We start from the raw sequence: 25521 nt of genomic DNA, 5'->3' as shown, positions 1-25521 counted from the left end.
AGGATTTATTTTGGTTTACAGTTCAAGGAGATATAGTTTACCTTGACAGGGGAGGCCTGGCTGCAGGAATGTGAGGTGGTTGGTCATATTGCCTCAGCAGTAAAAAGTGGGAGCAGGGGCTGGGGCATTGTTCAATGGTTAACAGCACTGGCTGCTTTTGGTTCCCAGCACCCACATGGCAGCTAACAACTCTCTGTAACTCCAGTTTCAATACCTGATGCCTGCTTCTGGCCTCCAAGGGCATTGCACACATGTGGTACACTTACATACATGCAGGCAAAACACTCATATTCATAAAAAATAAAAATAAATAAAAATTTAAAATTTAAATAAAGTTTAAAAAAAGAAGTGGGAGCAGGAGGTGAACAGGATGTGGGATGGGACTATGTAAGCTCAAGGCCTGCCCCCAGTGATCCACTTCCTCCAGTGAGAGTCCACCTCTTGAAGTTCCACAAGAGTCTAGAACAGACTGGGAACATGGGTACCAGTGTTCAAAGATATGGGTCTTTGGGGGACATTTCACATTCAAACCACAGCATTACTCAACAATAAAAATTTTTATAACATGGGGGCTAGAGAGATGGCTCAGTGGTTAAGAACACTGTTCTTGCAGAAGACCTGGATTTGAATCCCAGCATCCACATGGCAGCTAACAGCTGTCTGTAACTCTACTTCCAGGGGATCTGATGGTCTCTTCTGTCCTCTGTGGGCATTGCACGACATGGGTGCACTCACCTACATGTAGGCAATACACACATACAATAAAAAATAAAAATAAATAAAATATTAAAAAATTTTTATAACGGTGTTATGACTAGGCTGTCTAGCTTGGACTTCTCTTTCAGTAATGAGTGTGCTGACCGCATCACTAAAAAACATAAAAAGTATGTCTTATGTAAATAAGGGTTTATTTAACTGAAACAGTAAGCCTGAGGTAGTGCAGTGCAGAACTGATTCTGCACTTCTACCTTGCCATCAGAAGCCCACACGCTTTTTACATCTGTGCTTTGCCATCATTATTGTGCTGACCTTGCTTTCTACTTGTTGCCTGAAGGTTGCCATGTGACTGCTACTTATCTAGGTCTTATGACTGTGCTCTAGGCAGAAAAAAGAAGAGAACCAGAGATTGGCTTTTCAGACCCATGGTATGTCTTTTTGGCCAGAAGGGTGTCGTATATGGCTTTGTTCAGCTGCAGAAGAGCTGGGGATGAAATGTTTTGCTTTTCACTATCTCTTTGTTAGAAATAGGCAAAGGGAAAAAAGAGAAATGGAAAAATCCAAGTTGACACTTAGATTATTCTCTCTCTCTCTCTTTTGGTATTTTTGAGACAGGGTCTCCCTGTAGCCCCAGCTGGCCTAGAATGAGTTCTGTAGACCAGGCTGGCCTTGATCTCACAGAGATCAGCCTGTCTCTGCCTCTCAAGTGCTGGGATTAAAGGCATGCATCACCATGCCTGGCTTTATTCTTTTATCCCTTACTCTATAAGCCACCAAATATCTATGAATTGAAAAAATTCTCCCATATTTAAATGCTGGGTGTTGCTGACCACAAACTTGTAGATAATGGGGCTTTTACAAATGAGTGTCATTTAACATCATTTAGGCTTTTAGAACTGTTTCTTAGTTTTGTTGACTTCTCCTTTACTAATTATTGCAAATCTTTAGCCTTAATTGTCTTCTGCAAGTCTACTCAGCTCCCTCACTCTCAACAGGCTGAGAGTTTTGAGACCCTTACACAGGAAATTCCTCAATGTTTTATGCCCCATTCATTTTCCCTTTCATGTTTCCCTTCAGTTTAGAGACTAGACCCTACTATTGTGGTTTTTCCTTCATTCACACCAATTATGCTGAAACTGTTATATGTTAATTTCACTTATTGCGTCCCAACATTTGGTGTTTAGTAGCAGGCACACCGTACATACTAGCTGTGATTTACCAAATCCTCTGTGTAGAGCTTCACTACACTAATTTTTTTCTTTCTTATAAATATTTTTCTTCTCCTTTTTGCACCTCTATCTCTTAGTCTATCAACTTACTCAAACTTGTATTTGTAATGTAAAAAATAAAAAGACAAATACCCAGACTTAAATCTTTTATTTTCTCGTACATGCATTCACCTCCTTGTTAATATTTAATTTTCTTTTGAGATAGGAGTTTATTCTCTGTTGACCTAAGCATCTCAAAAAAGTATCTGCAATTTCAATTTCTACTTCCATTTTTTTTTATGTCATTTCTCAAGTCATTGCTTTCCTTCTTCAATGTGAGAGGAAAACCCCTGCTGGCTTCCTCTTCACCAAACTCATATATTAACTATTTAAATTTTCTGGAGGACTTACACACTTTTTATTTCTTGGAACTTTGCCCTTCTGCAAATTTTGTGAAGTTAGGCTCTTCTAGTTCCCCTAACTGTTACCAGACCTGGCTTGGTCTCTTGGCCTGTGCACAACCTCTTTCTTATACAATACAGGACCAGCTGTCCAGGGGTGGCACCACCTACTGTGGGCTGGGCCCTCCCACATAACTCAACAATCAAGAAAATGCCCCACAGACATAGCCACAGACTAGTCCAGTGAAGGCAATTCCCCAGTTGAGGCTCCCTCAACCCAGGTGTGTCAAGTTGACAACAGAAGCTATCCACCACAACTGACCCCTTATCAACTTGGCACACAAATATATCATTATTAAACCATAAGCTTTCCATTTCTTGTCTCCAAGATATGATGTTAACATTAATATCACTACATAAGACAGTACAACTTTAAAAGTCCCACAGTCCTTAAAAAAGTCAAACACTTTAATAGTTCAAAGTCTCTTTTAAAAGTCTTTTAACTGTGGGCTCCTGTAAAATCCAAAACAAATACTGTCTTATTTCAAAAGGAAGAATTGGGCACACCTAAACAAAACCCGAGTCTGGCAAATAGCTCAAGGCTGGACATCTGGGATTTACTCATCTTCTGGGCTCCAAAGGGTTTTGACAACTCCACTTCTCTGGCTCTGCCATCCACAGTACACACAGCTCATCTTGCAGGTCCAGGTCAGCTCCATTCCACACCTGCTGTTGCCCTTGGTGATCGTCTCATGGTCTTGTCTCTTCCAAAAAGCTGGGGTCTCCACTGAAACTGAGGTTGCACCTTCACCAATGGCCTCTTCTTGCCTCTTGGAGTGTAAAGCCTCAGATTCTCTCTGTGACCCCTTCAGTTCTGGAAGTATTTACTGCAACTGAGGCTACACTTTCACTAATGTCCTTTTCTGGCCTTTCAGGTGCCAAGTCTCAACTGCTTTCTGTGACCCCTTCATGATTTCAATACCAGAACCATGCAGGAGACTCTTACACACTACCAAGTCCTGCTTCCAGCTTGACATAGAGGCTGGGGGCCCCTCTGGACCATAGCTTCTGTGTACTAACCCTGAGGAAAGACTTTCCAGAAAATTTTGCCTTGATGATGCTGGTCTCTTGTCACTCACAGCTGATTTTTCAGCCCCCGCTGACCAGCATCAATTGTCCCAGAAAAGCACAAAAGGTTTCACTTTCAAAGATTCTTAATTCAGCACAAATAGCCACAATAAGAGTCTTTGCCTTCCTTTGAATCTTCACAAGCCAGGCCTTCATTGTCTAAACCTCTTTCAGTAGAACTGCTCCAAGCTCCACAGCAACAGCGCTAAGCCCTCAATGCCTTTTTCCAACCCAAAGTTCCAAATGCTTCCACAGTCTTCCCCAAAACACCTGATCAGGGTCTGTCACAGCAATACCCCACTCCTGGTACCAATTTCTGTTCTAGTTTGCTTCTCTATGGCTGTGACAAGCCACTCTGACCAATACTAACTTGGGGAGGAAAAGGTTTATTTGGCTTACATCTCCCGAGACACAGTTCATCACTGAACTGTGATGGGAGCCCAAAGTAGGAACTCAGGGCAGGAACCTGGAGACAGGAGCTGAAGCACAGGCCATGGAGGAACACTGCTTACTGGCTTGGTCCCTTGGCCTGTGCTCAACTTGGTTTCTTATACAATACAGGACCACCTGCCCAGGAATGGCACCACCTACTCTGGGCTGGGCCCTCCTACATCACTCAACAATCAAGAAAATACCAGACAGACATGACAGTGGAGGTATTTCCCCAGTTGAGGCTCCCTCAACCCAGGTGTGTCCAGCACAAACCATAATGTGAAAAAAATTTTCCTCTCTTAGAGGAGCTGAAAGATCAGGGAAGCTAAATAGAGAACAGGGAAAGGGATGCTGAGTATGGGGATGTGCCATACCATTCAGGGCCATGGAAATTGGCTTTCATACTGAGTGGAGAAGCCTGCAGAGTTGAGCAGGCAAGTGAAGAATCTGATCTATACTAAGAGCATTGTGCTGTTGCCTTCTTGTGAACAATGGGTTGTAGGGAGATAAGAGCAAAATTAGGAGATACATTCGAAGTTATTGCAGTACGTCAGGTTCCAGGTGGTGAGCATTGGATAAGATGATGGTCAATAAGTTAGTAAGAAATGGCTAGATCTAAGATACATTTTGGAGCTACAGTCCAAAGGGTTTGGTGATAGAGAAGTTGTAGTAAGTGATGGCTTAGATTCCTGGCTTGAGCAATGGAGCTGATGTACTACCATTCTCATCTTTTGGTCTATGAGACTAAAACTCCAAGAGCTTTGAAAGCATCCCAAGAGGCATATCTAGTAAATGACATATCAGGGTATGAATGTAGTCCCATCTAACTCCAGACACTACACACCTAATGAGAACAGTGTGCTCTCTCTCCAATGAATCACATCCTGCTACTTTTTAAATGGAGAGGAATGATTTACCTGCTAATCATAACTCTGATCATTTAGTTATGAAAGAGAACGCAACACAGATGTGTTATCCAAAGCAGAATTTTTCCTGGAGTGGATTGGAAAGCATTATTTGCATTATATGCTGGGGATGTTGCTACTCCTGAGATGCCTGACCTACATAGTGAAGACCAAGTCTGAAGTGATAGAATCCTAGATATCCGGATCCTGTTGCCAGTAGAAAACCATGTTTTCTTTCTGTGTTCTCTTCAATGGGGTCAGCAGATGTGTGGTTCCTGAATTTCTTTAAAGTCTTTCAGCAACTTACTTGATGTTGTTAAGAGCAGTTGCCCTGGGACAAATAGGCTTGCTCTATGAAAAAAAAGGGAAATGAAGTAGGTTAAAAACCGGAGTCATAGTCCACTCCTCATAGCTGCAGAGAGGGCAGGATAGCCCTGATGATCAGACAGTAGAGACATTGATGGCATGAGGATTATGCTAAAAAAACATGTAGATTGATTGTAATAAATAACAAATTTATTTATTTATTAATTTAGTGTGCATGTGCATATGCCACAGCACACATGTGGAGGTCAGGGACAACTTGCAGGAGTTGGTTCTCTCCTCCTACCATGTGGGTCCTGGGGATTGAACTCAGGTCATCAGGCTTGGCAACAAGTGCTTTTACCCACTGAGCCATCTTGCTGGCTTCAAAATACTTAGATACATTTTTGTGATGCTCTGAGGCTTTATCCTACTGTTTTTTGGAGCACCTGCAAAACGACCTTTTTATTTCATTTGAAAAAAATCACACATTTGAGCAAAGTCCTATACAAGAATACAGGGGTTTAGGAGATGGCTCCGTGAGTAAGAGTGCTTGCTGTGTAAGCATCAGGATCTGAGTTCAAATCCTTAGCACTCGGGCAAAAAATTAGCAGTCTGTATGTGCCTGTACCCTAGCACATTAAGATGCAGAGATAGGAAGGTTGCTGGGCTTGCTAGCAACCTAGCTTCAGGTTCAGAGAGATACCCTGTCTTAAGAAGATGAAGTGGAGAACAATAGAGCAGGGCACCCAACATCTTCCCCATCTATATATGTACATGTATGTGTGCCACACACATACACACCACACACACATACACACACACAAATTCACACATACATACACTAAAAGAATATAAGACCATCAAGTGGTCATGGGTTTACCTCTCTGGAGTGATTAATTATGGAGTAAATTGTCACAGAATCATTTTTTATATATGTTGGGTTGTCCATTCTCTGTAAAAAACAAAAGAGTCATGTGCATTAGGCTCACAGAGAGACAAAGGGGTCCATGCATAGGTATATTCTTGGGAATGGCAGTGTGACAAAAGGACCACTAAAGCCCTCTGGAAGGCTAGAGAATGTTTAGCAAGAGGAACTGGAGACCAGGCTCTAGTAGTTCAGAACTGTGAGGTTGTAGTGGCATTTCCTGAGAAACAGAAAAGCAACCAGATAGAAGAGCAAGACCCCAGCAAACCAAAGGTCTTAACCACAGAGTGACAGAAAAGGTGGCTTTCTGTGAAAGGAGGGAAACATGCTTATCCTGCATCTGATTTTACACTTGTCTTTGTTTTTTAAAAAATATTTTATTTATTATTTTTATTTTATGTGGATGAGTGTATTGCCTGCATGTATGTAAGTGCATCTGTGTCATGCACTGCCCACGGAGGTCAGAAGAGGGCACTGGATCCCCTGGAACTGAAGTTATAGATGGTTGTTAGCCACCATGTGGGTGCTGGGAACCAAACCTGAATCCTCTGCGATAGGAGACAGTGCTCTTAACCACTGAGCCGTCTCTGCAGCCCCTCTCCCTCTGCTTTTAAGAAGTTATATAGCAGATGGTTATTGTAGTATATCTTTTGTCTCAAGTTTATACTGAGCTGGCCACTTTGCCTACTGCACTTATCCATATTATTCTAATGGTCTAGTCACTATGTATTGCAGTCTCTCAAGCATCAGGCACCAGCAGAGTAGGAACACTGGTTAAGAATGGCTCTGTCTGGAATATACAGTGCAGTAGTAACAACAGAAGTCCCCGGGGTCCTTGATGACCTTGTTCATGCATTTCGATAGTTTAAATTAATGAAGGAATATTTAGAGAATTATTAAGAGCTCAGAAACTCTCCAAAGTACCTTTTTATTTGTTTATTTGCTAAAGAAGTCAACAAATTGGCTGAAGATGAATGTTTTAGGTTTGTTGGAGAATGATTCAGCATGCCTTCAACAGGAATTGGGAATGGTAATTGAATAAGTGGGAGTGCCCCTTACTGTCCTTTCTTCAAGGAACCTGCTCCACAAATGTCTATGATGGGCTGGCCCAGAGGGTTTCCTTGGGGAATCCAAGACTGCTAGCTGGTCCATTGCTTCTGTTATTTCAAGAATGCCACGTTTTCTTGGCTTATTTTTCAGAAGCCATGAGAACTGGACTCTCAGTCTGTCTAGTGTCATTTAGAAAAGTGCTACCACAGTTGTCTTATTTAGGGGCAGAGGGTAAAGAGGAGCGACAGATGAGTTCCTGATGCTTCACCAAGGCCATCCTGTCACGTGGGAGTTCTCATTGCTTTAGTTCCCTCTGTTATGGAGGAGGGGTTGCAAATTCCAGCCCCGCTCCTCTTCTATTAAGAGACTTCTCTGAACTCTCCTAGCACCCCCTACTCTCAGGATGAGAAGTCTCCAGCTATGGGATTATTAGCTTTGGAAACTCAAGTTTAGTGAGCTCTGATCTATTCAATTACTTATTGAGTGTCATGATAAGTTATGGGAGAAGAGAGAGGAAGATCTAATTTGCATTTTCAAGCAAGTTGTAGCTACCCTGAAGGAACAGGCACCTACTGGTACATTGAGCAGTCAGAGAACAGTGGAAAGCAAAGTAAGAATAAACATTCCATCAGGGGCAGCAGTGGCAGGCACGGGGATGGTCTTACACGTAATTTTTCAGCCTTGTCATTGCTTTCTCCAGTAGTTAATGTTTTGGATCAATCAGATGATTGTAGTGACAAACTTGTTGGCAATTACAACAACAGTAATGGAGTACAAGGCTGAAAGGACTCACCTGGTTTGGATGAGTGACCTGTGCATACACAGTGCTCCCTGGAGAGCCTAGGGTGTACTCTGTGTTCTGTGAGGAAGCTATTGTTAACACAAAAAGGCACTGTTAGTGGTGAGACTCTGAAGCAGCTCTTTGCAGGATCTTGCTTTTCCCCAGAGCACTTTTATCCTCATGAAAGAAGTTGTTTCAAGATTGCCCTTCTTCAGGAACCAGGGATTTTTGACAGTCTTTGGAGTTCTGGGTTGAACCACAACTACCTCAGTCATGTGGTCTATTTATGACCTCATTTCTTTGGTGGGAGGATGGTGGTCTTAGGACGCAGAGCTTTAGCAGTTCCCTTATGCTTAATGCATGAAGGACTAAATACCACTACTCATGGAATTGCTGGATACATGGTTTTCACAGACCCTTAACATGGATTTGATTATTTTAGAGATGAAGAACTGCAGGCTCAAAGAGCTCAATTGACTTGTACAAAGTTATTTAAGAAGCTACCAATGGGACAGTAACTTGAATGCATGCTTTCTGACTAGATCTCATGTCTTCTTCCCCAAAATGGTATCTTAAAATTGTCACCCATGGGATGAGACTCAAAGCCAATCAGAGTTCAGAGTCTATGTTCACATCTCTTTATCACACTTTCTTTTTCAACAATGTCCATCCACTGTCTAAACCTTGGCCTAACAGCAGTGATACAGTCACACAGTTTGGTTTTGAGTGTTTAATGTCCAAGTTCTATCTCTACCCTAAACCGGGATGCTAGGTGACAATGGACAGTCAATGAACTCTTTCACTGGTACTTATTTTCTCCATCAGAAGGGAGGGGAGTGGTTTTGATCCTGCTATAGGAAACTGAGATCTCTCATATGCTGGGGAGGGACTCTACACGTCTCATGGTTACAAGTCATGCCCTCTTATTCCATGGGGTCCATCTGAATAGTGACATTCTGACTCTCTCCTCATTTTCTGGACAGCCTTCTCTTTCAATGATCCCTTCCTGTCTGCTTTAAGTTTGGCAGTTAAGAGCCTGGATGCTTACCAAGATGCTGGGTAGCCAAAGAAAGAGAACCTGGAAAATAAAAACAGGAAGCTGTAATGTGTGACTTCAGTGAGAGAGGCCTTCTTCCCACCTCTCCTAATAGGTGTCTTTCTAGAGGACGTGGGGGACAGGCCTAAAATGAAGGGTAGGTGGGCGGTGGAGCCTGAGGCAGGGTCCTGCTTTTCCTAGTAGGATACCTCTCTCATGATATTATGAGGTGAAAGGTCACATCTTAGGGGTTGTTAGTGGGCTAGCTGAGCCAAGGTTTGTGTCCTCCCTTGAGCAGAGGCCCTAGACTCTACACACCTGCATTCCTGGAGGAGATACAAGAAGGCAGAAAGCAAACCTACCTGTTCTTTTCTTCCAAGCATATATGAATACTAAAATGATTATACCAATCGAAACTATAATTATAGTCCATATATTATCCCAGTGTAGATTTTCCTTAGGAAAAACATCTGAAAAGAGAAAAAAAGAAGTGGAACTTTTATTTTATTGGTTTTCGTTAAGACATGGTTTTCCTGTAGTCCCAGCTGGAATTTGCTATGTAGACTTGGCTGGTGTCTGGGATTAAAGGTGTGCGCCCCCATGCCCGACTGTGTGGTAAACTTCTTGAGACATATCAAATGAGTCCCAGAGTGTTTGTCTCGGCCCTGTCCCCTCACCTCAAGTAAATTCTGGACCGCCTGCAGGGGCTGCGTGTCACCATCTGTGCCCAGAGTCTGGGGCTCTGGCAGGTTTCTGGGGAGCGGAAAGCCCTTGTGGCAGCAGGGTGGGTAGGGTCTGGTAGAAAGAGGGAAAGCAATCCTGCCTTGGGCCTTTGCTCTTGGTGGAGGACTTGGAGAAGGGAAAGAGGAAGGAGAAACCTTTGGGGTTAATGAGAAGCACAGAGCTCCAGAGGCTACCTATCTCTTCCAGAAACAGTTTGGCTCCTCTGACCCCCCAGTGTCTGGGAAATTATAGAGTGCATACATTCAGGCTACAATACTTCACAGTTGGTTAAGGCTTTCACAAAGACCTGAGGTAAGCATTACCTTTGCAGAGACTCTGGGCAGAGACAGTGACAGACAAATTGCTGACAGAATTCTCAGCTATGCAGGTGTAATTCAGATCACTGGAATTCGTGGGGTCCCAAGAGACAGTAAGGTTTGATTCACTTAGAGAGATGTTTCCTGAGGCCAGCCATCCAAATGACTCAGCACACTTTAGATTCTCCACAGTGCAGACCAAGTGGATTTCACAGGTCCCCTTCTCAGACAGTTGAATATGATTGCTAACTTGTAAATTACTCAGTCGTTCTGTATGTAAAGAAAAAAACCTTGGTGAAGGACACGTGATTTTGTTTACTAATCTGTGAAAAATATCCTTCATCTCCATGTCTTGTGTGCGTATTTGTGTATACGCACGTATGTGTACAGGTGCTTGTGCACATATATGTGGAGGCCAGAGGTCCATGTTAGGAGTGTCTTCTGTTTTCCTCTGTCATTCTCCACCTTACTTTTTGAGATATCATTTCTCACTAATATGGAGCTCACTGATTGGGCAAGAAGCTCTTCTGTCTCTGCCTCCCCAGTGCTAGCATTACAGATGTGTGCCATCACACCTGGCTTTTTGTGTGGGTGCTAGGGATAGAACTTAGCTCTATGCTTTCAAGGCAGGTATTTTAGCAACTGAGCCATTTCTTCAGCCCTCCCTCTGTTTTTGTATTCCACCTCTGCTGTATTCTGTGGTCTGTTTACCCTGTAAAAGAGTCTGCTTGGGTTGCCTAGTTGATAGTAGCAAGGTCTGAGGTGGCCAAATGAAAAGGACATCAGTATGAGACAGAGAGTAGCCACTGGGGAAAATGGAAGGGAGAGACTGCACTTGTCACTAACAGAGTTCTTTGTGACTGGTCATTTTACCTTTCTGCACTTTGGATTATTCCTAGGGTCTCTTCTAGTCCTTGGACACTGCTCTTTGTAAAGACAATCTGTAGGTGCCATATCTTATCCCAAGTCCATGACTGACCTTAAAAATATCAGTCTTTTGGGGCTGGAGAGATGGCTCAGCAGTTGAGCATTGGCTGTTCTTGCAGAGGACCTGGGTTCAGTTCCCAGCATCCACATGGCAGATAACAACTGTCTCTAACTCCAGTTCTAGGGGATCTAATGCCGTCTTCTGGCCTCTGCAGGGTACACAAGTTGGTTCACTTATATATATGCAGGCATAACACTCATGTATATAAAAAAAAGTTGTTTTCTTAAATTTCTCCCATTTAATGATTATAAAACTGTCTACTTGACATTTCTACTGGGATATATAACACATTCAACATACTTAAAAGGCTACTAGTTTTCTTATCCTAAATTGCTCAATCTGCATTCTTCCTTATCTTATTAAAGACAACAGCATGATTTCACTTACTCGGGCTGCAAGTCCACTTCATCCCTGACTAATTTTTTTCTAGCATTTTATACATCACATCAGGAAAACCTGGTCATTTTATCCTTACTATATATCCAGAACCCTATCCCATATCACTACCTCCATTAGTAATGGGCCAATCCAGCACCAACTTTTGCATGGATTATTCCAGTGACTTCTCAATTGACCCATTGGCTTCTTAACAGAGGAACCAAAGGGACCCTTTAAACAGGTAAGTCAAATCATCACTTCCTTGAAAAACTCTCTATGGTCAAGCTCACTGATAGTAGAGGCCAAAGACTCAGTGCCTTCCAGGATGCAGCCCCATATTTCCCTTCCGACCTCATTTCCAATGACTCCCTTTCACTCTGTTCATTGGTGTTCAGTGTTCTTGATGGATGTTCTTTGTGCACAGAGGAGTCTTGTTGCATGTTCTTGTTGGATCTTTCTCCAGATATCTACATGGCTCATTTTCTCAACTCCAATAGATCTTGGCTCAAATGCCATGCTTTTAAGGAGGCCTATTCTGATCACTCCCTCTAAAATTGATCATTTGGGCCTCGTGTATAGCTCAATGATAGAGTACTTGTCTAGCATGCTCAAGGCCCTGGTTTTGGTCCTTAGTACATCTCCTTGCCCTAAATTGACTCCTGCTCCCTGACATTCCTGTTGTGTCTTGGCCTGACCTCATGCCTTTCTTCCCTAGAACTCATGGCTTTTTTTAACAGTATGTACTGTAAGCTCTGTGAAGGCAAGGATCTTTGTTTTGCTCACTAGTGTATTCCAGTTGCACAACAGAGTGCCTTGTCCATTATCTATGGCAAGAAATATTATTATTCAATAAATAAACAACATGTCTTCAATATCCAATTCTTGTCAGTTACTCCCAATTAATCAGCACAGGTCTTATGAGATCAAATTTTTGTCATCCTTATTTTAGCATACACAGAATAATTGGTCAGTGTTTGAGAAAGAAAACTTAATAGATTTCATCCTTTGAAATTCCTTTGCAGTAATGAGAGCAGGTTGGGGTTCATCTTTGTATATGTGTCTTTGAAGGGAAGGTTTGCCAAGCAGCCCTGAATGTGGATGGACAATAAGTCCCAGGAGCTTGGTTGTTGTAGAAGTCATGCTTGATCTTTTCAGCAGTTTCAGAAGAATGCTGTCTCAGCAAATGTGATGGAGCCTGGCATATGGCATCTGTTCTCACACTCTCCACTGTATGTCTCTCATTTCTCTTCAGGAATCTGGTAGTGTCCCCATGATCATGGATCAGCCAGGGTAATTCTGCCTATAGCGGCTTGTATGATGGCACTCCTAAGGATATATCCATGTCCTAATTCCTATAACCTGTATTTCCTTATTTGGTTAAAAGGTCTTTGCAGCCGGGGGTGGTGGTGCATGTCTTAATCCCAGCACTTGGGAGGCAGAGGCAGGAACCCTGTGAGTTCAAGGCCAGCCTGGTCTACATAGTAAGTTCCAGGACAGCTGGGGCTACAGGGAGACCCTGTCTCAAAAAGACCAAAAAAAAAAAGGTCCTTGTAAAAGAATTAAGGTAGATGAGGAGGTCACCCTGGGTTATCCAACGACAAGTGTCCTTATAGGAGAGAAGCAGAGGAGCATTTGAGAGAGAAGAAGAGAAAACAGAGAAGAGGTAGAGGCTGACAGAAGGTAGAGATGGGAATGATGCAGTCACAGCCAAGGAACAGCAAGGAATGTGGCAACAACTAGAAGCAGAGAGGCTGTGAACAGCTAGTCTTCTGGGGCCTCCAAGGACAGGGCAGCACTGCCCATACTTGGAACTTTGAAAGAATAGATTTCTATTGTTTAGGCCACGAAACTTGTTTTGACAGCCTCATGAAACAAATATGTTGTCCTGAGGCCACCTTCCCCTTTTTGTGAGATTTCCTGCTCAGAAATTTTCTAGACATCCTCCCCTGACCCCTATCACATTTACTTATTTTGTGTCATGTTCTTTCAATGCCATGACTTTGACTAATGTAGCATGGTAAATTCATCATATATTCAGGGGATAATAAAGGTTAATGTGCAACCTATTTATGAGGACATTTTAACAGTGCCTTAAAAATGTTTGTATCTTAAACCAAAGGACTCTAAGTGAATTTTAGACTTTGTAGACTCTTTGGTGGATAGGAATCCACCTGACAGAATCTCGGGATCTTTAAAACTGTCTAGTCTGGTGACCAATTTATATATTTATTGTTTATTAAAATTTAAATTGTATTTGTTTAACTCATTTCTTTGTCTCTCTGTCTCTGTCTCTGTCTCTCTCTCTCTTTCTCTCTGTCTCTCTGTCTCTCTCTGTGTGTAGAGGTGCCATGTACAAGTCAGAGGACAATTCCAGGAGTTGGTTCTCTGCTTCAACCATGTAGGTCCTGGATATCAAACTCAAGTCATCAGTCTTGGGGGCAAGCACCTTTATCTATGGGGCCATCTAACTGACCTCTGGTGGCCAATTTAATGTTTGAATTGCCTGCAAAATATATCTGCTAAGTAATTAGGTCATTACAGTCTCCATAATTTTGTGTTGAACACATTTTCACTCTTTAATCTTAGAGAGGCAGATTTATTTATTTGAGACAGTTTGGCTATGTAGCCTATGCTGGCCTTCAACTCCTGCTCCTGCCTCAGTTTCTCAAGTGTGGGAGTTACAGATGTGTTACACCAGCCCAGTTAGAAAGGCAGATTTTTTACTAATGATCAACATGAACCATTTGGAGAAAATACTGTTAGAAATTAAATAATCTTGACAGAAAAGAGTTTTCTATTAATCGGCTCACCTAAGTAGACCATGCTATTGGGTCAAGCTAGCCTTTATGTAAAGTGAGGCATTGTGGCAGGCCAGTTATGTGGGAAGTACTGCCATTTACCATCTCTGTGACCTCAACTGAGGCTGTGCCTTGGGCGTAGGATTGTATATACCTCATGGAGCTTTTGTAAGGACTGTGTGATACAGACCTCTAATGTACATGTTAGTAATATTAGGTATTTCACGTCCATTAATTCTACATTTCTTGTTGAAAGGGAACATTTTATTGTATGAGTGAGATGATTTTGGGTGGAGAGTCGCAAGACTTTGTTTCTGTTTCAGCTCTGCTGCTATTTGGCTTGTGCAATGTGGTTGACTTGCTTTACTTCTGTTTCCCATTGTGACTCTGAATGCCATCCTCCTTACCACTAGACTACAGTGTATGCATAAGATTAGAATATGTGATTTGAAATTTTTAGTTTATACATAATTAAATGCCATTGGACTCACTTAAGACCCTCAGAACATAACTGGAGACCTCCATTTCAGAGCTCTTTAGGGTTATCTGGGCGGTATAAAATCCACTGTCTGCCATCGTCAGGTTGTTGAATTGCAAGGAGTAGGACTGGGTGACATTCAGTCGTGTTTTCCTCTCTGGATTGGCTGTTATGATTTGTGGAATTTTAAACTCATTTATGTTTATGACGATGATTGCAATGGCAGGTGATGCTTCTGGATGGTAGTGCCAGATGATGAGATTGACCTCCTTTCTAGCAGAAAGCTCCAGGGGAAGAATTACTGACTCTCCTAGAACACCATTTACCACAAACAGAGTTGAGTTGCTTTGTGATTCCATCTTCCCTGTAAACACAAAAGAAGGCTGTAAAACTGTCCCTGGCAACCCCCCTTCCATACCTGTACTCTTTCCCTTAATTCTGTCAGTTTCTTTAAGCTCATTAAAAAAATCTCAGAGATGTGGTGAGTTTAAAAAAGGTTAGAATAGCTGGAGAGATGGCTCAGCAGTTAAGAGCACTGACTGCTCTTGAAAAGGACCCAGGTTGGTTCCCAGCATCCACATCGTAGCTAATAACCATCCATAACACCAGTTCCAGGATCTGATGCCCTCTTCTGGCCTCAGCAGGCATTGCACACATGTGATGTACTTACATACATGCAGATAAAATACTCATACACATGTAATTTAAATAATAAATAAATAAATAAGTAAATCTTTTAAAAGGAAACTGGGGAGGTGGATCAGTGGTTTACAGCACCAGCTGCTCTTGCAGAGGACCTAGATTCAGTTCCTAACACCTATATGGTAACTAACAACTGTCCTTAACTCCAATTCCAGGTGATACAGTGCCCTCTTCTGATCTCTGAGGGCACTGCATGCATGGGTACACTTACATACACACAGGCAAAACACTGATACACAAAAACAAATTTAGAAAAGGGTCAGAAAGTCCGGCATGGTGGCACACACCTTTAATCCCAGTACTTGGGAGGCAGAGGCAGGTGGATCTTTGTAAGTTTGAGGTCAGCCTGATCTATATAGTGAGTTCCAGGCCAGCTGGGGCTAGAGAGAGACCCTACCTCAAAAAAAAAAAAAAAAAAAAAAAAAAAAAAAGAAGTGTTAGTATGAACAATTTATACTCTCAGTGGCTCTACCTCCAGCAAAATGTCTTCTGGTTTGGTTAATCGGCAGTTGGTCTGGTTAGATGATCCTGACCCAGAATCTGCTTCTACCCTGGTGATCTCAACCTTGGAAAATTTTGAGCATCAGGCTGTGAGGGTCAAGGAATTATATCAGCTCTTTGGCACAGACTCCCAAACCTGCAAATCTTTGCTGATGTGATATAATCACCGCCAGGCATTTACAATGACCTAATGTCTGTCCATGTATCATGCTTGTGCAATTTAGGGAACAAATGAAAGGAATTTACTACATATATGGTTCTTCCTGGGCATTATTTCATTTGATGTTGATGACAGCCTTTTGAGGCAAATAAGAGGGATATTATATCTGTTTATGGGTAAAAGGACCAAAACAATGAGAGTCTAACTTTCTCTTGTACAGCTAAAGAAGGGCAGAGTCAGAATTCAAACCCAAGTCTTTAAATATTATTTTATTTATTTTTATTTTATATGTATGAATATGCTACTTGCATGTATGTAAGTGCACCTGTGTCATGCAATGCCTGTGGAGGTCAGAAGAGGATGTCAGATCCTGTGGAACTGGAGTTACAGATGGTTGTTAGCTACCACGTCGGTGCTGGGAACTGAACCCAGTTCTTCTGTAAGAGCAGCCAGTGCTCTTAACTGCTGAGCCATCTCTCCAGCCCTGCAGGTCTTTTTATAACAACTATTTTGACAGAATTAAAGATAATAAAAGATATCTTTTTCTTCTTTCTAAAAGATTATAGTCTGGTAGTTGAGGAGATATAACTGATAAATATAAAAATAAATATAATTTCATAGTAATACAGAATTGTTGGGGAACCCTGCTGCTAGGGTTATAGTCCTCCATGTCTGGATAGCTCTAAGGGGCTCCCCTTCTCAGCAGGGGGCCTTCTGTTCTCTGCCTGACTTACCTGGAAAGTGCTGCCAAGCACAGATGCCTGACCTTATTTGGAACATCCTTTGGCATAGTTACCTGGAGTAAAAACTACCCCCAGGATTTTTCTATGTGATAATCAGGCATTGCCTACTGCCACATGTAAATAAAGCATACTATGAGCACCTATCAGCTGAGGCATTGGCTACTGTCTCCACACTATATTTTCCCTAAACCCAATGAATAAATGGAGCTGTTTCGCTGAATCTGGAGCTGTTTCACTGAGTCTGGAGCTGTTTGTATCACTGAATATGCCTCCCCGGAAGGGCTTTCTTCTGTTAGTGCTCACTGGCCATCCTGACCCCGTTTGTCTCTTCTGCTCCCTTTGTCCTCGTGGAGTGGTGGCCAACGACCCATGAGGAGAGGGAGAGACCCCACACAGAATGGCTGAATTATTTTTATTTTAAATTTATTTATTTAATATGTTTTTATTATTTGAGAATTTCATATATGTATATCATCCTCTGAGAGCCTACCAGGGACCACACCCCTAAAGAGAATGGACTCTCCTTCCCCTAGCAGCCCTCGACTGTTAATAGCTCCTCCGCTGGGGGTGAGGAGAGTTGCCTGTGTTCCTCCTTAATCCGTGCTGGAATGTTGACTAGTTTGAGCTTGTGTAGGCAACCATGGCTGCTAGAAGTTCATGAATGCTATGATCCTATTGTGTTCAGAAAACACTGCTCCCTGCCAGTCTTCCTTGACCGCTCTTATAATTGCTCTGTTCCCTCTTCCGGAATGTTTCACTTGAGAATGACTGCATTTTTATGAGCCTATTTGAGAATCATAGTGTTTGAGCAAAAAGCATGAAATGTTTGCAGTTCTTAAAGTGGATGCTTCCTTAGTGTCAATGCCAAATTCTTAGCACTTGTCATGCCATTTTCTAGTCCTCTGCTTACTTGTCTAACTGACCATGTTTGGATTATCCTTAGGTACCAGCACTCACCACTTATTACTTTGCCTTGTGCCTGACATGTGGTAGGATCTGTGGAAATGTTTGACTGGGTCAGTGAATTACTGGGTCTCCATAACTGTGACTTCAACCTTCTTGGGGTCTCTTATTTCTCAGGAAAAAGCTGTGTGTGTGTGTGTGTGTGTGTGTGTGTGTGTGTGTGCGCGTGCGCGTAGTCCTGAAACTTTTCTCAGCTCCTAAATGAGCTTGCACTTCCTCTTCCTTGCTTGAATTGTCATATGGTTTACAGGTACATGAGTCACCCCCCTCTGCACTGCATTAGCCTTTTAACACTGTGATTTGTTATCTTGACCTCTCTTCCCTCAAAGAATCACACAAGTAGATTATCACAAGGAAAAAGCCTTGAGTCCCCCTAAATCTAGGCGCGCGCGCACACACACACACACACACACACACACACACACACACACACAGAGTCTGATTCCGTTTATTTAAAGTTAAAAGCAAGCAAAATACATCTATACCTGCATAAGTCAGGAGAATAATTACTTTTGGATGGAAGGGAGGGGTAGTGAGTAGGAAGGACCATAACAGGGGAATCTAGGGTGCTGATAATAACATTTTATGTCTTTATCTGTGTTTGGATACAGAGGAATTCATTTTGTGGTAATTTGTTGAGCTAATTCTTCAGAATTTGTTTAGTTTCTTTTTTACATTTAGTAAAAAAAATAAAGCAACAACAAAATCAAATTCAAATAAAATCATTGTAATGATCGGTTTAGAAAGGACTAAAATGATTTCACTGTATTTCTCTTTCAGCACAGTTCCTGTAACTCTTCCCAGTTCACTTTGCCTTAACTCACCTGTGCATTCTTTAACAGGCCAGGGCTTTTGCTCTAGGCATTCTCTGGAATGCACTTCCAGGCACATGTGACTCAAGCCTTTGCCTGCATAATGCCTTCAGTGCAAACGTCCCTCACAGAGAGGTCTTCTGTGACCCCTCTTCCTCACTATCAACCTCCACCTACTACTGTAACCCACCTACTTGCCTTTGGATTTATTTTTCTCTATGACAATCACTATCTAGCATACCTTATAAATTTGTCTTATTTGTTTATTCTCTCCACTAGAATGTAAGCATCATGTACAAAAGGATTTTGGTCTGTTTTGTTCACTATTATGAACATTCTTGAAGACTGTTTGGCACAAAGTGGGCATCCAATGAAGTGAATGGACACATCTCTATTCTGTGCTCAAGATGTTAAGCTTCATTTTCTCTGAGTAAAGAGACAGGGCTTATTCAGTGGCCAGAGGACTCAAAGGGAATTCTTCCTCCCTTGCCTAACTCTTCCTTTAAGTTCTCTTGCTTTTACAGATTGCAGTGAGTAGGTTTTGTTGTGGCTGTTGTTTTGAGACAAGGTCTTACTGTGCAGCCCAGCCTCAAACTGACAATCTTCCTGCCTTAGCCTCCTGAGAACTAGGATTCCAGGCATGTGCTACCATGCCTGGGTATTGATTTATTCAAAAAGTCATTTATTCTGCTAGTCACCTAATTAAATGCTTATTCAGCAGGTAAAAATTTAGAAACCATGGCATCCAGACCACTTTTCTTGGTTTTGGATATGGAAAATACATATGATATAAGTATAAACAAGATACTGCTGGTTTGCTGGATTCACCATCAGATAAAGGAGCCTGGTCAGTAAGTGAGCAGCTATGGTGTGATGGGTTAGGCATTGACCTAGGATTAAGTTTGTCTCTACATTGTCCTTTTACCACAGTTGTGCCAGCTATGTTAAGTACATCTCTTTCTTTGTTATAATTATGTGGCTGTTTCCCTCCCTTTTTGATAAGTGAGAACAGGCATCATTCTTGTTTCTTGTGTATTCCCACTGCTTAGCACAGTTTCTAGTTAATAGATGGTAAATTAATGGAGGTATATGTTCTATAGGAACACAGATTATGAAAATGATGGACCACAAACTGCTGGGTTACCAGGGGAACTTTCCACAAGCTATGATGTTATACAAGGATTTTGAATAATAAGTGGGACTTTTCCATTGTTCAGTCATTTGTAATTTTCTAAGAATGTTCAGCTTTCTTTGCACTGATGTTACCATACCTGAAATGTTCTTCCCTTTCTTTACTACATGGTAAGCTCTTATTTGTCCTCTAAGGATTGCTGTAATAGCTGTTTGCTTCTCCTTGTATCTGTGGAGGTTTTGCATTAGCGCAGTGGTAGGAGAAGGGAACTTGCGGTGGAGGACAGAGACATGCATGGATAGACGGACAGTAGACACAATTACCTGCAGGTCTAAAACAGAATATTGGCAAAACCAGGTTTGAGCCAATATGCTTAGAGAATATGAAGATCAGAAGCTACCAAATGTTAAAAAGACCACCAGGCAATGTGGTTTGATGCAGAGACATAGGGAAATCTTTTTTCTGGAATGGACACTGATGCTTTGCAACATTCTAGTCAATACTCAGCATAGATGATGCTGTTCTGGGGCATCTGAGTGGCTCTGCTGGCAGTAAATGTGGTGTGGAAGAGTTGGGCTCTAGGGAAAAGTAGGAACTCAGACGATGCTGCATGGTGGTTGTAGCTAGCAAGCTGCTTTGTGGGGGGTGGGGCATAGGAAGCATCCCTTTGGGACTTTATAAACTACTGATGGATCACTTGGATTAGGGACAGGATGTTGATGTATTCTGGTGATATCAAACCAAAGGACATTTTACATATAGTTTTCTGGGTTGGAGAGATGGCTCAGTAGTAAAGAGCACTGGCTGCTCTTGCAGAGGACCCAGGTTTGATTCCCAGTACCCACAGGACAGCTAACAACCGTCTGTAGCTCCAGTTCCAGGGGACTTAGACACTCTCCTCTGACCTCTGCAGGTATTGCACTGACTGCATGGGTGCACTTACAAACATGTAGGCAATACACTCACACATATAAAATAAAAATAATAACTAAAATATTTACATACAGCTTTGTACATGTAAAATCATTGGATGATATATTTCTGGGAATATGAAAAATATCTTGTTTAGCCTTTTGTTTCTGCAGAACCTGGCCTGGATTACTCAATGAAAGCTAAAACGATTAAGATTAGAGTATAGAAAGTTTTAAGGGTTACTTAAGTTGTGGGAATTTACTTTGGAAGGTGCTACTAAATGTAGAATACTTTTGAGAAGCAGAAAAGGATAAGGAAAGCAGTGTTTTAGGATAGGACAGAAGTAGGAAAAAGATGGTTCTGAAAAAGAATGAAAAGATAAAAGAAACCTTGGTGTTTTTAACCGAGAGGACTGGTTAGGTATGTTGATAGCTAAAGAGGATGCAGTGGGATGTCTTACTTTCTGTGCAATGAGTTCAAAGTGAAAAACGATGGAGGGTGATTTCTCGAGTGATGTAGCAGAGAAAGGAAGAGAAATACAGGGTAGGATTTTTAGTTGGAGGTGGAATAAAGCAAAGTTAGTCACTAGGATGATAAGAGTCCTGGTAAACTTAGGGCAGAAGGGAATAAGGAGTAGGGAAGGACTCCCCTGATAAGGTGGAAAGGGGTACTGAAAACAGTGTTATTTCAGAGGAGGAAGCCATAGTGGGGCTCAGGAGCACATGTGGAGGTGTCCATATTTGATAGAGGTAGGTCTGTTCTGCCAACAAGTTAAAAAAAGAATGAGCTTAAAGATCTTAAGAGATTTATAGGTGAAAAGACAAATTTAGGCAGCTCATATAGCTTGACTCCAAAGTTATAAACTGATTTGATGGGTCAGAAGGAAGATGTTCTTGAATTTAAGGTGGACTATAGGTTAGGGCATACACAAGTTTCAAAATATCTGAAAGACTCAAGTAATATAGTCTTCTTTCACCGTAATGGAATAAAACCAGAATTCAGGAACAGAAGGAAAAATGGAAAAATTAACAGATATGTGGAAGTTAGGCTACATTGTTGAAAACAACTAATGGGTCAAAGTAGAAACAAACAAGAGGAATTAGAATGGATCTGGATGGGTGAAAGTGAAAACATAACATGCCCAAACCTATGAGATCCACAAAAGCAGTGCACAGACAGAAATGTGTAGATGGAAATGCTTACATTAAAAAGAAGAAAACTCTTGATAATCTAACTGTATACTTTAAGGAAAGTATAAAGGAAATAAAAAAGAAAGTAAATTAAACCAAAACTATTAGAAGGAAGGGAACAGTAGAGCCAGGCTTGGTGGCACATGCCTATAATCCCAGCACTTGGGAAGTGGAGTACAGGAGGGTCATCCTACCTAGCAAGGTTGAGGTCAGCCTGGACTATATAGGACCCTGTCTTAAAAAAAGAAGGAAGAAGGCAATGACTATTATATTAGAACAGAGACTAGAAAAACAGCCTAGAAAATAAAGAAACCAAATAGTTGTTTTTTGAAAAGAACCAAAACACTAACTAGGTTGGCAAAGAAAATATATATAGATAGGATCCAAACTGCTAAAATTAAAAATGAAATCGGAAAATTATTATGGAACTTAAATACAAAAAGACTGTAAAAGCATTATGATCACTGTATGCCAATAAGATGGATAGCTTAGCTGACATTTATGAGTTCCTAGAGACAAACAAACAAACAAACAAAAGCCAAGAATGATCCAAGAAGAAAGAAAGAAAGTAGGTGAACCAGTAATTAAAAATCTCCTGATGGCTTCACTAGGGAATTCTAATTGCTTAAAGAATAATTAACACCAACCATTCTCAAACTTTCCCCAAAAGATGATAGAAATATATTGTAGCTCATTCTATTAAGGCCAGAATTACCCTGCCACCAAGGCTAAATTTATCAGAAATTAAAGACCAGAAAATGGAAAGAAAAAGAAAAAGAAAAAAAAAAAAGGAAAGAAAACACATATACTAATTACCCCAAACAACAAAAACAAAACAACAAAATGTCCCAAACCCCTGTAGACTGAACGTTTGTGTAAAACTCTAACAAAATATGACACCCAACAATATATAACAGGGTATACACTGTCACCAAATGAAATTTATCTCAAAATGCCAGAGTAGCTCATCATAGAAAAACCAGTCAATGCAATACACGAATATTATCAGAATAAAGGCAAAAAGATGCATTATCTCAATTGATACAGAAAGGCATTTGAGAAAATCCAACACCTTTTCACATCCTTGCAAATCATACAAATCTCACATACTTGAGAATCTAGGGATAGGAGGGAGCATAGAGCCTTCTATCTGACAAAAGGCATTTATGAAAACCTGTGACTAACATTCTACTAAAGATGAAATTTTTGACTGAATATCTTCCAGTTAAGACCAGGAAAAGACCATACCCACTTTTCCCACATCTGTTCAATGTTGTATTCGAAGTTTCAACAAGAAAAATTAGACAAGAAAAAGAATTAAAAAGCATCTCAATTGTAAAAAAAAAAAGCACAGCTATTCCTACTCATAAATGATTTGACTATATAGATAGAAAATCCTGAAGAACCACAAAAATAAGCAAACTCAGCAAAGGTGCAGGATACAAGATCAACACACAAAAACCAGTTTTCGTTCCTCTACGCTAGTAATTAACAATTGAGAAAAGAAACAAAGAAAAACAATCCCATTTATAATAGAATCCAAAAGAAGAAAATACCTAAGGATAACTTAGAAAGTCTAAATAGGTAGAAAGTTACCCCGTGTTCATGTTAAGATGGAAATGCCATCCAAAGCTACCGCAGATTCAGTGAAATCTGCATTAGAATGCTAAAGACCTTTTCATAAGTAAAAAAGCCAGCCCTCAAATTAATTAAGAATTGCAAAAGGTCCCAAATAGTCAAAACAATAATGTTAAAGTAAAACAAAACTGGAACTTCACATTTTCAAATTTTAAAACTTAAACTATAGTAATCAAGAACAGGATTATAAACATTAGGATATATCTATATATATAATATTTATATATAAATAATTGAATGGAGAGTCCAGATGTAAGAGTGCCAAGACCATTCAATAGGCAAAGAATAGTATCTTCAACAAATGGTCTTGGGAAAATGGATATCCACATGTGAAAGAATGAAGTTGGCCCCTATCTCTCTCACCATATGTAAAAACTAACTCAGACTATGTATCACTTAAATGTAAGCACTAAAAGTTATAAAACTTGTAGAAGAAAACTCAGGGATCGGGCTGGGTATACAATCCAGTGGCAGAGTGCCTCCCTAGCATGCAGGAAGCCCTGGGTTTGATCTCCAGCACTGCAAACAAACATAGAGTTGATATTCATGATCTTGGATTTGGCAATGAATTCTTAAGATTTTTATACTGAAAGCATAAACAATAAAATCAAAATAGATACATTCTATTTCATCAAAACAAAAATTTTGTATATAAAAGGAGGTTAGATCACAATCTCTTACCAGCAGAGCCTTAATATTTTGTTAGATGAACCATAATATGTCAGGTATTATATGATATGGCTTCATTTATGCAGTGTATCCATGGAGTAGATCCATGGAGACAGAAAGCCTATTGGGACTGGCTAGGGGATAGGGTCAGGGGAAAACACGGGAAAACAGGAGGTGAAGAACAACTCCCCCCACTCTCTTGGGTTCAATCCAATGGACAGACAAACACTCTACCACTGAGCTAAATCCCCAGCCTAAGTTTTCCTTTTTGAGTGATGAAATGTTTTAGAATGCTAGAAGTCATGTTTGTACAGCATTATGCTATGTGAATTTCATCTTGAGAATAAAAATGAAAGGTTTTGTGTGAGTTGAAAAATGAATTTAGCTAGATTTGGAGTGAGGGACCAAAACCTGAGCAGGGTAAGGCATGGAAGGCTAGAGTTCACAATGGGGACAAAGCACAGGTTCTGAGAGATGGAAACTTAAAAGTGTCAGAACATAATAACAAGATGAAAACAGCATTGTGTCTTTGATGAGGCACAGTAACCATCTGAACGTGCAGTGGTTGCTAAAAGGAAGATGATGCTGTGCAGGGGAAAGGAAACCATTAGATGACAATCTCTTGGTCACAGAACCCTATGTATTTTGGATTCAAAAATCTCAGAACCAGGACTGCAGATGTAATTTAGTGGTAGAACACCTGCCTGGCATGCATGAGGCCCTAGGTTGGATCTCCAGCTACAAAGTAAATAAAAGAAGGAAAGAGGAATGAATGAATGAATGAATGAAGGAAGGAAGGAAGGAAGGAAAGAAGGAAGAAAGGAAGAGAGGGAGAGAGAGTTCAGAGGGAGCCCATATTTTTTCACTTACATACCCAGCTACCTTTCTCTCCTGAGTCTCAGAATACCCATATCAGCTTCCTGCAAACTTGTTCAAAGAATTAGTTTCTACTTTCCCGTGGCACCAACCTTAGTATGACTAGACTTTAGAATATTGCTGCTCAACATGTGGTCCATGGACAGGCAACACTGATACCACCTGAGAATTTGTTAGAAATGCAAAAGTCATAGCTTCATTCCAGAATCGGCATGTTAGTAAAATTCTGGTTACACACTTGACAAATTCCCATCTAGAAAGAATAAGTAAACAGCAGAGATCCATCACGATGCTTGGATTCATTTATAACCATTATTTTGTTATGTTAGAGTTTTTCTTTTTCTTTTGGTTGTTGAAATAGAGCCTCCCTATGTAGTACAGACTTATCTGAGGACTCAACATTTTCCTGCCTCAGCATCTCAAGCAGGGATTAACAGCATGCACCAGCACACCGGGATGTCAGGCTAGGATTTTAAAAACATGCTTTTTGTTAGCCTCTATTAATTGTTCATAAGGATGGGTTTCATTATGATATTTTCAAATATGTATGATATATTTTGACCGTGTTCACCCTTGCTATTCTTTCTTGTCCCCCACCAATCCTGCTGATTCTCTTTCTTTCTCAACTAGTCCCCCTTCTACTTCCATGGAT

The 25521-nt window shown here is 41.0% G+C and overlaps 1 protein-coding gene across 1 annotated transcript in view; it reads right to left on the bottom strand.

Annotated features, from left to right (window-relative positions):
• The window catches only part of Cd84 (CD84 molecule), a 101663-nt gene that overhangs the window by 22310 nt on the left and 53832 nt on the right, over positions 1-25521 (bottom strand). The window contains exons 5-9 of the mRNA XM_029567242.1: positions 14585-14737; positions 9936-10199; positions 9252-9359; positions 7866-7942; positions 5099-5142 (exon numbers count right to left, since the gene is read on the bottom strand). Coding sequence (XP_029423102.1) covers positions 5099-5142; positions 7866-7942; positions 9252-9359; positions 9936-10199; positions 14585-14737 — 646 coding nt within the window. The remainder of the gene's footprint in view (positions 1-5098; positions 5143-7865; positions 7943-9251; positions 9360-9935; positions 10200-14584; positions 14738-25521) is intronic.

This window comes from Nannospalax galili, unplaced genomic scaffold, assembly GCF_000622305.1.
Source record: "Nannospalax galili isolate Female #2095 unplaced genomic scaffold, S.galili_v1.0 scaffold579, whole genome shotgun sequence".
Classification (NCBI taxonomy): Eukaryota; Metazoa; Chordata; class Mammalia; order Rodentia; family Spalacidae; genus Nannospalax; species Nannospalax galili.
This window is presented reverse-complemented; position numbering and strand designations above follow the sequence as displayed.